This window comes from Xiphophorus couchianus, chromosome 1 (genome assembly GCF_001444195.1).
Source record: "Xiphophorus couchianus chromosome 1, X_couchianus-1.0, whole genome shotgun sequence".
NCBI lineage: Eukaryota > Metazoa > Chordata > Actinopteri > Cyprinodontiformes > Poeciliidae > Xiphophorus > Xiphophorus couchianus.
In genome coordinates this window covers 20272407-20287356 of record NC_040228.1, presented here as the reverse complement: position 1 = coordinate 20287356, position 14950 = coordinate 20272407, and the positions used below count along the sequence as shown (strand labels likewise).

Sequence of the window (14950 nt, the reverse complement as noted above, 5' to 3'; positions counted from 1 at the left end):
CTCCTGTCTTCTTAACCTAGGTGTAGATTAAACAAAAGTTCACTCTTCAAAGTTGTTTAAGCTTAAACTAAGAACTTAAAATCCATAAGGTCCACAAAACAGACTGAAAATCTCTTAAAAGTCCCAGAAACTATAGACTCAAAGACAATGTAAGATAATTTGGTATGAATGAATTTATTAAATATTTAAGTTTTGGTTGATTTTGTGGCTACAATATTGAGGTGAGTAAGCATGTTTACAATGTAATATTGGTGAATAGAGATACACAGATTGCCAGATTAGAAAATAGAGTTTAATTTTTAATTATAAAAAGCAAAAATGTAATTATTTTTATAACAAAAAAAGAAACATGACCTCTGCATGTGAAAATATTGACTATATCACAACATATTAATCTTTAAGTAACCAGGCTTTTGCTTTTTCCTGAAGATTCCACAACTATGTTGTGACTTTTACTCAAAAGAAAACTTTGCTGGACCCAAATCTGTTTTTCAATAATTTATTAAACTTGGCTGAAACAGGAAGGGTTTCCAAAGAAAGAGTGACCAAGATGCTGTTTCTATTCCTCAGAATTGACCCAATTTGTTTTCCAATCAAGACCTAAAGAAATTAGAAACTAGATGTCTTTTTAAATTAGGCAAACTTGCAAAAAGTTTAATAAGTTTTGAATCTACAATAATTTGCACATCTCTTTCCAACTAAAAAATCTGACCAATTTATTTGTTTATTTGATGTACATCAGCTTCATTTATTTGCAGTGGAAAGAAAGGACTATTTTTATTTTATTTGCAAGTCCTTTTAACTTGAAACTTTTGTCTTATGTAACACAAAGTTTGGACACCCTGTTGTAAATAATACACAAACATGATGGTTTAAGGCAGGGGTCTGCAACTCCGGTCCTTTAGTGCTGCTGCCCTGCGACTTTTGGAAGTATCACACTTGAATAGTTAAAGAAAAAGCCTTGCTGACACGCCAAAGGGGTAATTCATTATTTTACTCAAAAGTTGCATGACATTGACATTCAAGGACATTAGTTGCAGACCCACGGTTTAAATAAAATATCCTCATCATAAATCACTAAGATGTTTTTAAGATGGAAGAAGTCCGCCTTGGTCTTAGTGCTTCTCTAACTAGCTGTTAGCAGCAGCCTCCTTGGACCAACTAATCTGGATTTATACCAAATGACAATTCCAAAAGAGTTTTACATGGATAGAAACTGCTTATAACCTTTTAACAGAACGTCACTTAAACAATCCCAAACTATTCCTTTAGGTTCTAACTACGCTAGAACTTTCCGTTAAAACCAACCGTTCACCCGGCAAATTGTATTCCAAGAAACTCATTATATTAAAGTCAAAGGGCCCATATCTTAGCTGATGTTTATGAAAGAGCTTAAGCAGCATTAGCGCTGTCATGTCCTCTCAGCAGCTTTTTCCCTCTCACCTCCATTCCTCCCACCCCCCATATTCTCTCCATCATCAGACTTGCCGCTGGGCTGCCCACAGGAAAAGCTCCTCAGATTTAGCCAAATTACTTGCATGAAGATACTCACCAAGTGCACATATTTCTCTGTGTCCAGGTCTTTGACTAGAGAAAGACAAGAAAACATATGGTATTAAAAAATTACACAACTAATGTGGTGCAGGCGTGAGCAAGTGAGAGAAGATCGAGGCATGGAGACGAGTGAGAGATACAAGTAAGACAAAAAAGACTGACAGAAGAGTAAAGGAGATGGAGTGCTAAAGCAGAACGTGATTAGGGTGGACTGTGTGCCTGAAGGGGAGGGCAGCTGTCTGAGAGAATGAAAGACAAAGATTACGAGCGAAAGGGGAGAGAAAAGAGAGAGATTATGAGAGACGGACGCACGGAGTCTAAGACTGGTTGTGGAGCCGCTGTAATGAGATGGTAATGCTCGGCCAGCGCTGGGAACAAAAGAATTAAATCTAGCTGGTTTATTTATAGATCTCAACACAAAACATATTCATACACACGCATGAACGGATATGAGTGCCGGGATGAGCGTAGACTCATGTTCAAACACGGGCTCAAAGACAAACATAGTAAATTTATTGTGCACGGCACAAGAGCTAAAACAAAAACAAACTGAAAGACACACACACACGCAAACAGGCACCTTCATGGTGTGTGTTTTCTCATTACAGCCCACTCTGCCAGAGAAGCTCCCATCCAGCAGGCCACAGTCCAGACCCTCAGCACTGATCACAGACGGCCAGGACAGTGTTGCAGATTAGCCAGGGAGCACTACAAGCTCATAGCACCCCCTTGATGCTTTGAAGCAGGCGCCAGGTTTGGTGCTCTTGAGCCTATTTTTGGCACCATGTGAATGGAGAGAAGCACCTTTGATGGACAGAACCTGAAGAGAACCAGTCTCTGGTCTGGAGCTGATTATGTAAGGTGGACAACTGGACAACAAGCGCAGGAGCCCATTAACGGCTGAATGTAAACTCATCTGTCAACAGGCAAAGCTCGGTGGATGCTGGACAATGGACCAAATTGTGTCACATTTTTCCTGACAAGCTGACAGCTGCTAATGGATTACATCCACAACATGGAGGGGAAAAAATGCTTTCAATAAGCCACTGTTGTTAGAGTTTCTGTCGTGATTTATTAGACAGGAAAGTATTTAGATATCAGTCTTTTCATGGATGAGGGGAAGGGGCAGCTGCTTGGTTTCACGTATGTTTACATGAGTGGATCATGTTCTCGTGATCGCCTAAGCATGTGCTGTTTCCAAGTGATTGAGTGGGTGAGTGTACCTCTCCACATCCGGGCGAGTGTGCATGACAAAGTGACAGAGAGTGGGCGAGTTTGAAGGTTACCTACCTCTCTCCAGGGTGTTTTCTTTCTTGTCTTTCATGCTCATGGCCAGCGACGCGCCCTCTGGGATCTAGAAAAGCGGGGAATAAGGAGGAGAAGAAGGATGAGGGGGCAAAGAAAGGCGAGAGAGGCCAGAGGGCATAGGTCAGGGGTGAGCTTGGGTGCACCAAAACAGTGTCATTAAGCATGCCCTGGAGGGCAATATCTCGCTCAGAGGTGCAAGTGTTTGTGTATGTGTGTTGGTCTGGAGCGGTGGCTGGTTTTGCAGGGGCCTAGCGCAGCTCATTAAAGTCAACCTGCAGTGAAATGGATTGAACAGAATTGCCAGTGAACCCAAACTGTTAGTACAAGCTCTGGCTTGTTGCTCCGTTCAAACCGCCCAGCGAAACTCAACAACACTTACCAAATCATAAGTAAAAGGTCGAGAGGCACGGCGTGTTTGTTTAATCATGCACAAATCATCGCAGACATAAACACGCGTACAAAACATGTAGGTAGCTAGAGGAGTAGATTTAAAAAGACTTCCTGTTGTCACATCACCTTCGTTTTGCAAAATTTGCCTGATTTAGGAGGAGTATGCTTTGCTGGGAGGGAGATTAAATTAATCTTTAAATTTGAAAGAAATCAGCAGATGATCAGAGTTGCCTAAGTTTTCAGCCAAGTGCTCACTGGAAATGTAAAAATATCATGTTTCCTGTAGGTGAATTTACTCTACTATAAGATTGCACTGGAAACTCTCATTGTTGTGGACTTGGTCACTTCAGGCATTTAAAAATGAGGTCAGAGGAACCAAAAAGATGTCAGGATATTTTTATCTAGTGGTCATACTGGCTATTGAAAAATGAGAGAGAGCAAGAGTTTTAGCAGATAACAGGAAGACTGAATGTATTACAGGGAAGTTACTCTGTTTCCACCCTTTTAGCTTTCAAGCTTTCTCTGTCAGGAAACAGGATGGATTTGGAAATGTTGGCAACCCTTTGGAAATCTCATAGTTAAGGCATATTTCCAATCATTCAAAATCTGAAATAGGAGGTCAAACGTAACAAAAAGTGGAGATTAGAAATAGAGAAATATATATTTTTTTATATCTGGGTCACAACTTTGAAGGTAATAGAAAGCCTCATTAACACTTAAATAATGCAAACTTATATTTCTAATTTTATTGATCTTTAATAGTTCAATACAGGAGAGAATATTTTCAACAACATAAAAATCATACTGATCAAAAGTGATCAGCAATTATAAAAACCCTTGCATTACTAAAGTTCAGAACTGAATTAATTAACTCAGGAAAGCGTATGCTTGTAGTTATTTTAGTTCAATGGTTGACCTTCACTGTGAGGCAAGATTTACATATGGTATGTGCCGAGTGTGTTTTCACCTTTTTTTTCTGCTGAACAGGGACATTATCCCTCAGGACTTACAGATCTAACAAGTCCCAACATTTCCCACTCTCTTAAAGCCAATTACAGTAAAGTCAGAAGCTCAACAACAACATCAGAGTAAGGCTGAATTTCCCACAGCACACACACAGGTATGTGCTTGGAAGTGGGAAATGCCTCACGATGATTACGTCAGTTTGCTTGTTTTACTGACCTTTACGCATGAACTTTCACAAGATCTATAACCACTTTCCCCCCTGCTGTGACTTGTATACACATAGCATAATCTCTGTAATGCTTAACCTTGACCTTATCATGTTTTGGTTTGAGGTGGAGGTAACTAATAAGTTCCTATTGTAAAAACAATACAGAGAATAATATAGAAACAGGCAGCTATGTTTCCAATCAGAAGTTTACGTACAGTCATCATTGCCATGATTGTCATATTCTTTTTTTCTTTTAGTCATGCATTTGAACCATTCTCTTTTCAATAGCTTAGATAACACAAAATAAAACTATAATATTTTCTAAAAACAAGAGTTGGGTGCACAAGTTTGCATTTTTGTGAACTGGGGAATGCTTGAAAACTATCGCCACTGTCTACAGTGAAGTGAGTTTAACAACACCATGGACTGAGAAAGAAGCTCTTGCTCCAAAATTGACACATTCAAGCTTGACAGAAATTTTGCAGCTGCCCACAAAGTCTGGCCAAATGCCATTTGGAGAAATGTTTTACGATAAAATGAGAAACATTGAGGTATTTGGCCACACTGACAGAAAAAATGTTGAACATCAAGTTGAGGCTTTATAACCTATTAACATAGTACCAACTGTCAAGCAAGGTGGTGGCAGCATCATGTTGAAGTTCTGGTCTGCTGTCAGTGATTAAAAACTGAATGGAATAAGGAGGAGGACTGTATCCAAATTCTTCAACTTTGAAAACATTTGGACGCTCCAACAGGATGACTCCAAACACTTAGTTCAGCTTTATCCAGTTCAAATTGGTTTTGAACTGGATGAAGCTGGCTAACTCTAGGCTACTGGAGTCACATCAACAGTATTGAAAATGTAAAAAACAATGCCTAAAGCTCGCAGGAAACCAACCAATTTATATGAGATCATTTCAGAACTGAAGAGTGGTCAAATATCCAGCTAGAATTAAGGCAGGCCCTGGTGATTCACTGCAAAATGTTTGTGATTTGGCTAAAGGACTTTTTTCTATCAGTGATGGCATGTGTATTTATGAGAGCCTTATGTGTAATATCATCCCATGTAAATTAATTAAAATTCCACAATCAATTTAAACTTGTGCACCATCTTATTATTTTTAAGAACCACTGAGGTTGTCCACCCTGACAAAAACGATTCAAATGCATCTTTAAAGGCACAAGCCCACCAAAAGGAGTCCAGTAATACAATTGACATCGAGTTCTCGCCACTCTTGTGACATCACCCACCTCAGCAGCATGCTCACACACACACACACAAACACCCACCTGGTAATGGAAGACTGTGTTGAGTTTCTTTCGACCGTCCTCCATCACTGAGGAGTTGTCCAGGTCCTGCAGGAGCTTACTGTTGCTGCCAGAGTCAAACCACTCTGAAAGGAGGAGAAGGAAGAAGAAGGTGAAGGACTGAGACAATTTCATTGTTAAATTTGGAGCAGAACAGGCGAGACAAACGGCAGCTATGCTCCGGCTCTATGTCATGACCTGTGGAAATATTCTCAGGCCATTAATCAAATCAGCTCTGCAGGCTTGGCAGCCTCTGAAAGCAATAACTCTTTGTGATTATGACTGTACACTCTCCTCAATGCATTCTGTCATTTATTATATTGCAGCCTCAGGTTAGTTGGGCTTCATGAGAAGAATTGACCTTTTTGCAAAGGAGATTACTATATCTTGGAGGGCTCGAGGAGGGGAAAGGATGGAAATAATCAGAGGAAATGTGTTCTTACCCAAGTCCACATCCTCCGCTCGAGGCCACTGGGAGAAAGGCAGGTTTTTATAAAAGGCTTCAATTATTTTTTCTTTAACTTGGCAGATCGTGTCAGTATTCATGACCCTGACTGACAGTGAATCCATGCCACACCCCTGGAAGGACACATTGATGTTCTGACAGACAGAGAAAAGAAGGAGAAGAGTGTGTCACTTGCATTGAATGTATTTTGTTGGTGAAAAACGAGCAGCGAGTGTGTGAAATGTTCAACCTGTGGCTTGGTCTCAATGTTCTCACGGAGTAGCCACTCCTCGTTGAGGGTGTAGCGGGCCTTCCCGGTGAGGACGTCTATGGAGCCCTTGTTGATCTGCTGCTTGATTGCACAAAGAAGTAGGAAGAAAGGCTCGCCCACTGTTTCCTGTGAAAAAAGAACTGAGTCAATGCGCTTCTTTTAGAATCGAACTGTCTCTCACGGCTCCTCTCTGTTCTCACTTTGAGGTAGCTGTACATGCAGATGGACATCCAGTTGGTCAGCATCTTCTCCACGACGGACTCGGTGCGGCGCAGCATCAGTTTGGGGTTCTTGGAAGCCGAAGCGTCGATAAGATCAACCAGCAGGTCTTTCATGATGCTGGTGTAATATTCAAGTTTCCCATGGAGGGCGATGGTGAGCAAGGACGCCAGGCTGCATCTGAAAACATATCAGCAGAGGAGGCATGAGCAAAAAAAAAAAAATCTCAGGCTTGTGCAAACATGCTCTGTCAATGTGTGGTCAGTGGATATTTAAAAATAATAAATCATGAGAACCAAAACAAGATTTAGTTTGGTCCAGTGCACCTGTGACTGCCGAGCCAAATAAAGGTCTGATCTAAGGCAGGGAGTGTCTGAGTCAGTGTCCAGGAGTGCAGGCAGGGGATTTCCCTAACAAAGCTCCTTTAATCCACCAGGAAGAGGCTCCATCAGTCAGTAAAGTGCTGACACTGTGCAGGGACAGAGATGCAGTCTGACTCTCTGATTCACAGTGACCGCTTAATGTTGGGAAACCTCAAACAAACATCACATTTACCTCAATATAAAACTTGACCTGTTTCTCTCACTCGCTCTGTGACTGTGTGTGGCAAAAATAGAAAAGGCAACACCAGCCTGGTACCACCGTTTTACGTGTTCTCATAAATAATTTGTTTGAGAAATACAGAGCAACATTTGGCTTTCAGCAGGAGATTTGTTTCTGAACATTTGCTTCTGATTTAAGGCAAATATTTTCTTGTTTGTCACTTTATTTGTGTCTTACTGAATCACACGCTTGTGTCTTTTGCTAAAAAAATATAATAAAAAATCCTCCATTGTTTTCATCACCTGCTTGTTTGTCTACAGCTTTTTGCTGAAAGGCATGCGAAATGATAAACTGCTTCTCTGCAGAAATGACAGCAGAAAAAAATAAACTAAACCAGTGTTGGTCAGAAAACCCAAACAATTCCCGGAAATGGTAAAATTCACCACAAATTGTGAAACTGTGTCATTATTACACACATTACATAATCATCTGGCTTTTTAGCCCTTAACTTTAGCTGTTTAAAGTTAAAGATGCACGACTCAATCAGACTATTTTTTTTGTGATTGGTTCTGATTAGTAATCAGCAGGTGAAACACAGATTTTTTTCATATGTATGAAATGCATCAGGATTAAGAACTCCCACTACATTTTGTTTAGTCTCATAAAAATTTGACAAACATTAGGGGGCGTAATTAGGGCGACAATTTCCTGCAGCACATTTTCCCGCCTTTATGATTCAGAGTCTTTGAAAAATTTGGAATCGTCAAAATTAGAATTGGCAGCTCAGAACTCAAAGAAAACTGCTAGTTGGTCTGGGTTTGAAAAAACACTGATTGGTGCATCTCTATTGTTAAGGTAAAAATTAAAAAATGTCCTGTTTCCTTTCAGTTATGCCTAACAACAGCTTAGCAAACTGTGTATTGTGTTGGAATCCCAAGAGAGCTGTCTCTGTTAGTGTTTGTCTGAAAGTGTGTCAGTGGTGGCTCAGCTCTAATAAGTGGCCACTTTGCAAAGGTCAACTCCAAACAAAAGGCTTAGTCATTCATAATTCTCTGCTTCTACCATCCAACAGAGCAAAACACAGTTCAATTTTTAACCAGACATTTAAAGGCAGGAATATCATTAACATTTCAGAATTTCACAACCTATGATGCCCTCCAGACTTATTGGCACCACTCGTAGACATGACTTAAAAGCCTTAAAATTGAGTATTTCATTACAGCAACACATTTTTTGACACAACAAAATGTAGAAAAACTCTTCCATTAATTTGAGAACATTAGGAAAATATTAATTCACAGGTGGCACAATTGTTGCTGCCTTTGCTCTTCATACTTTGTATAAAAACTCAGTGCTGATAGAGTTCAAGCTTTCTATGAAAGGCTAACAGATTTTAATTTAAAGTCTCATGTTGTTTCAAAGTGCATGCTGCAATGCTGTCCAATAACTACAATGTTCCCAGGGTTTTTGAGAACTAACAGGACCAAAACCTCACAAATCTTCCACTGTACCAAACAGTGAACATAATTTGCTCTTCCACAAATTTGTCTTTTCTTTTATGCCAAACTTATCTGGAGTGTTTCTTGGTAAAAAATCTTAGTCTCTTGTGATCAAAGCATGAAATAGATTTTTTTATGCTCATTATGGTAGGACAGAAAGTGCTTTTAATGACAAAAAACTGGCTAGCAAGTAGACGTGTCTAATGTTTCTCATGGAGACTTCACAACACAAAGACGCCACTGTTTTAACCGGTGCAGACAGTAAGTGTGGACAGTAGCGCTACAGCTAACAATTATTTTAGTAATTGATTATTCTGACAATTAATCAAGTAGTCTCAGGTCGGATAATGAAAATTGTCCAATGTTTATTAAAACATTTATTTAAACACTTAGGCTTGTTTTGTACAATATTAGAAGTACATATGAAAATGTAAATACAGAATTGAAATCCTTTTTTAAACAAGAAAATAAACACTTTATGTATTAAATATAATAACATAGAATTTCTTTGCTTGATCTGTATGCTTGATCATTAGTAGCAAAGGATGCATCTGCAGCTAAAAAAAAAACAAACTTCTAACATCAACATATGAAAAGCCCAACCCTTTATGCTTGACTTAACACCGATAGAGTGTATAGCAAATCTGTGTTTTGGATTAACCAATTAATAATTGCATAGCAAAACCGATTAATAATGGGATAGCAAAGGTGCTGATTAGGATTTTTTTCATTACTGAATTTGAAATGGGTGAGGCTAAAATTACACCATTAGAGGAGTTCTGAGTAAAACATATTAATAAAGAGGTTTTTCATGTATACTTTTTTGTACAGTTTTGGATTAATATCTACTTAATGTGTTGTTCTTTCAACAAATGCTGCCTTTTAGAGCCTGTATTCTAAAGTTACTGACTAACTGATTACTAAATTAGCTGGCAATTATTTCAATGATCCATTAATTATCACTAATCTGATTAATTGTTTCAGCACAACCGGAGAGCACTGTGTAGCCTTTCAGTTGTAACTAAAGACTGCACAGTAATGAAGCAGTAAAGGCTGCAGGTACCTGTCTCGCACAGCAAAGTCCTTCTGCTGCTCCAGGGCGTGGACGAAAGTGATCAGGAAGTGCTTGTTATTGAGCAGAGTGGAGAACAGAGTGATGCCCTCCTCCACATTAGGTCGTGTTGTGTCGTTGGCCTGGTGACAGAAGATGACAGAGGCTGGGTGAAACATTTACTTCTCTGCATGATTTCACCCTAACTGGATTACACACCTGCGGCGCCCTCACTTATCATCTTCACCACCTCTCGTCTGATCTGACCCTTCCAGTGAACACCTCATCCCTCTATTGCATCCTCTCTCCTCTGCTTCTTCAGCTACCTCCTCCCCCATTCAAGTTTTCTCCACAGTAGCTGAGCTCCCCACTCCTGCCCCTTACAGTGTTTGATTGTGGCTAAATGTGTGGAGTCGACTTAATGAGTGTGGTCTATCAATGGGTGCGACTAAGCAGCAGCGTGATGAAGTCTTCCCTCTGGACCGCAGCCATATGGTGTGGTTTGCAGTCTGACAGAAGGAGAACAGGGGTGTCCATTAAGATAAATGCCCGCCTCTGAGATTTATTCGCTGTGACCTGGAAAACACTTCCTGCGAAGACAATGTGGATCCAAAGCACTTCATCACCGTTAGACAGGCTCCCCTGGCTGCCGACCCAAAACCAGCGCTGCAATCCTTACTTTCCCTTGTTAGATGCTGCACATGAACATACGTGTGCTTTCACACTCAGCACACGTTAATACCCATGTGTGAAAGTGTGCACCTTCTTCCTCTTTGTGTTGTCTGGCAGTATGCAAGCACAACTTGAGTGCTAAAACCTGGGTTTCACTTCAGAGAGGGCTTTCAGGGGCAGTACTGGGAAGTCTTGAGATTCTTAAAATGTATATTTTTAGTGCATTTTGTCACCTGGCACGGATACTGTCACATTTTGAATCTGGTTTCTGCACCACTTCAGTGACACACACCTCTTAATTTTGACCGTTCATCTCCAGAGATTTTTTGCTCTTTTTGCTACTTCAGCTGGTTACCTGGAGCTCTCCAGTCTATTAAAGTCTGTCACTGCTGCAGTAAAACATTTGTTACATAATTTGAGGTTTGTTTTTTCCCCCTCAGATTTAAATAATCTGTTCATTTAAGGTAGACTTAATTATTGATTGATTGGGTCAAATGTTAATTCTCCATGTTTTTTTGATTTAATAAATCCTGAGTTATGAAGTGGGGGCACAAATTGGCTAACACGTAGAGCCTTACAGAAATTATTCTGTTTTTAGGATTTTTTTTTTAGAAATGGCAAATTCAACTATCAAATCAATAATTTGTAAAATCAAGTTACTTTACAAATTGACTATAATCTTATTGCATTTTGCATGTGCAAACATAACTTTTGTGGTTATGGCGCCTAAACTGGCTCTGTCCCAGGTACCCACATTCTTCTAAATCAGGCCTGCGCAACTTACTGGAGGTAGATTTGTTTAAGAGTCAGAAGGGAAAGATGCAACAACATCAGCTTGTGTTTAATGCATCACTCACTAGAAATGATTAAATAACACACAATAGCACTCATGAACATGTGAGCACATTCACATATACTCAGATATTCTTCAAATTCACATCATGACAAACCAGATATGTTTTAAATGAATACTATTGCATGCTGTTGATCTGCATCAACAGTCTCTGGGATTCATATAAAAAAGACTGTAATATATATGCCTGTCCAGGAGGTGGAAACAATGAATGAACTCAAAAGAAGAAGGATGGCTAAAGCAGTGCTAGGTTAAAAATTCTAAATAATCTTGTTTGTTCTCCCAAAGCAGTGTTTGTTTTTCACTCACTCAACTTCTTTGGGTTACAGTTGAAGTTTAATGAAAACAGAGAATGTAGATGTGGGGAAAAAAATTTTTTTCAACCACACTATTTATTTTTTAGCACAGAAAGTCATAATGAGAAAAGTGGAAGACGGTCTCATTTAAAAAATTTTTTTTATATATACCGGTATTCAATGCACACAGAAAAACTCTTTACCAGACTAATTAGGGAATTTAGAAATCTCAACATTGGAGACAATTTTTACAAATCTCTCTTGCATGTAGACAGGAGGTCCAAATGCAGCAGAAAATCTCTGCTTGGGAAAATATTTATGTTATTGTGGAAAAGATCTTAGGATGACAAAAGCAGACCTTCACCTGCCAGTCCTGCAGCAGCGGATGGGTCTCCGGTAGCACCCGGGGTCCAAGAGAGTCATTCACGTAAGTGGGCTGTACCAGACTATTCTCATAATCTGAACACATCTGAAACACACATAAACACACACAGCAAACTGTAAAACAAAGAGTGTTGTATTCGTAAACATAGGGAAGAGGGACTGAGAGGGAAAATAATGAGCTGGGCACCGGTTGTTTGTGTTTGGATTGCTGTCCAGAACTGAAAAAAAACAAAAAAACCCAGAGAGGCTCTTAAATGATTGCGTGAAAGAGACATGACACGGTGAAACCATAAGTTAGGAACAGAAAAGGCTTTTTGAGACAAAGTGAAGCAGAGCTAAAAGGCAGCATTTCAGCTCAGTCTGTCATTTCAGGACAGCTACACTTGGCCTGTGTTCTGACTGTGTCTAACACTGTTTAGAGTGTGTAATCTCAGACAGCCAGAAGCGCTTGTGGAAAGAAAAACAAAGGGCCATGAAGGACAGTGTTTGCCTGTCTTTATGAAAAAAAAAACTTTGGGGAGATGATGGCAGGGGTGCAACAACCCAATTCGAAGACATTTCTAAGCAGAAAACCGGTATTGTCCACTCTACAGCCCGTGTGGCTGAAATTGTGCAAGATCATCTATTGTTGCAAAACAGCGTGGGCGTGGGAGCTGAGTAGGGAAACTGCTTCGAGGGAAAATTTGCTTGTCTCACTGCCCGTCATTGTTCTGTCTCCTTGAAAGATCATGAATGTGGCTACAAGATGAAGCCCTCTGTCTCTATCTGTGGAAAAAACCCACTGAGATATGCCCACAGTGTACCTTTGTGGTAGATGTCATGTGAGGAAAAATGCATATCCCATTGGGTAAACATTAACTCTCCTGCTGGGTTCCAAACTGAAGAGATTTTGCTCGACATTTACCTTGTGTTTAAAAGTTCCAAGGTGAATTTGTATCCTGCATATTACCGACAGTGGGAAATGCTTAAAAGAAAGAGGCAGGCAGGGAGTAATAAAAATATGAATACCCCCAGTGAGAAAAATGGCAGTGTCAGTCTGCCAGCCAGACTCAGATAACGCGCTAAAAAAAGGTTTCTCACCTTGGGGAAGAAAGTGCGTGTGACAAACTGTTTGTACTCCAAGAAGGGGATGCCCTGGCTGCGATTCAGCTCCTTGGTCAGATCTGTCATGTCTGTTTGCAGCTCTGCAAAGCCTGCAAGGACAAAACATAAGGAACAATGAAACCTATTGTCTGGATAAGAAAGTTATTTCTCTTGAAGCAAAATATGTTAAGATGTGTTTTGGTTCTGATGCTCTGATTACTGTCCAGGGTCATATCCTTGATGAATATTAAACATAGAAAAGTGTAATCCTGTGATCTTTTTCCCGGTTTCTTTGCCAGACTGTGCAGCCCATCTCAGTATAGAGGCAAATATTTACCAAATGCCAATCACAGCAGCCAAATCCAGTCTGAGGCTTTTATCCAAAACATGTGTGCAGGCTGAGGTTTACATGCAGAAACAGCATCAGCATGTCCAGACACTGACTCCTATCTACATGCTAATACTGCACCAGCGCTACGTTTCAGCAGATGATGATGTTCGCCTCTAATGAGAGGCTGGAGATATTTTATGGGAACATCCTTCCTTTCACAGGAGAAGAGAAATATTTAGGTTAAAATCGCAATTTCTTTTGAGTCTGTCTAATAAGGAAGAATAAAACTGAAAGATCCAGAGGGATTTTATGGTGCCTTACAAAAGTATGGGATGCTTTTTCCACACTGTTTTTTACATTACAGATACAAACTCTTATACATTTCATTGGGATTTTAGATGGCATACCTCAACTAAGCCATACATAATTGGGCAGGAGAAGGGCACGTTGTTTTTTACAAATACAAATATGGAGAATGCCATGCATTTTTTATGTCCTTTATTCCTATACTATTAAATAAAATCAACCAGTTGCCTTCAAATGTCGCTTCTGAGTAATTTAACACCAGCATAGTCAAAACTTTGCAGAACCACCTATCAAGTCTCTATTCATTTGTCTTTTGAAAATGGCTCAGTCTGTGACAGATTGGATGGAGAACATTGATCAACATCAGTTTCTTTCAAGTTCTTGCCAAAATTGGATTTAATTCACTCTAACTAGGCCTTTTTAACAGATAAACCTTGTTCATCTTTTAAAAAGGTTGCGTTTAGGTTGAATGACCGGATTTGCTTTTCTTGCTAAAGACAAGCATCTCGACAGCTTGATGCCTCCACCATCACTCTTTCACTGTGGGTGTGTGTGGAGTTCAGATGATGCACAGTATTACTTTATACCACACATAAGCTTTTGCTTCTAGGATGAAAGCAATTTAATTTTTTTTCGGAATACTTGCATGGCACTTGATGTATGGATTATTACTCCTTTAAGATATTTATCCTCTCAACTAGATTACATCATTTGGTTCACAACAAATGGAGAGGCTGAATATAAAACCATCCCTGTGCTTCTGTTTTCACACAAACTCCTCCTGTTGGAGCAATGTTTGGACCATCAGTTTCCTGTCGTCTTTTACCCCTCCTTTTTTTTCCATAGAGCCTCTTTCCTCTCAGCAGAAACATCCCTCGTTTTGTGCGCACTCACCATGAACTCGTCCACAAATCTATCTATGTCCTCTGACTAAATAACCTCGCCTCTCCTCCTCCTCTCCCTCCCACGCCTCCGCTTCTTCCCCCGGCTCGCGGCCCTCGTTCCCGTTCCTATCGCTTCCTCCCTCCATTTCTCTTTCACTATCCGTCCCCCCCTCCATCTCTGCTCCATAAATCTGGGTGCTCAGACATGGAGTGGCCTTCACTCGGGCCTACTCTAATGTTCAGACGCACACGTAAACATACAGACACACAGTGGCTTTTTTTCCTGTAGATGCAGGACATACTATGTGGCCTCTTGGTAAATCTGTGTGACTGATCATTTGTCAGGCTCTTCATTTTATGAGTCATGCTTACGAGGCAC

General features: G+C 40.1%; 1 protein-coding gene across 4 annotated transcripts in view; it reads right to left on the bottom strand.

Moving 5' to 3' along the window:
* The window catches only part of plxnd1 (plexin D1), a 99334-nt gene that overhangs the window by 8871 nt on the left and 75513 nt on the right, over positions 1-14950 (bottom strand). For 2 of the 4 annotated variants that reach the window (XM_028040381.1, XM_028040300.1), the window contains exons 22-30: positions 13048-13160; positions 11942-12052; positions 9775-9905; positions 6651-6849; positions 6430-6576; positions 6178-6334; positions 5717-5820; positions 2845-2908; positions 1553-1587 (exon numbers count right to left, since the gene is read on the bottom strand). In XM_028040381.1, coding sequence (XP_027896182.1) covers positions 1553-1587; positions 2845-2908; positions 5717-5820; positions 6178-6334; positions 6430-6576; positions 6651-6849; positions 9775-9905; positions 11942-12052; positions 13048-13160 — 1061 coding nt within the window. The remainder of the gene's footprint in view (positions 1-1552; positions 1588-2844; positions 2909-5716; positions 5821-6177; positions 6335-6429; positions 6577-6650; positions 6850-9774; positions 9906-11941; positions 12053-13047; positions 13161-14950) is intronic. The other 2 variants (XM_028040551.1, XM_028040468.1) reach the window with 1 other exon arrangement.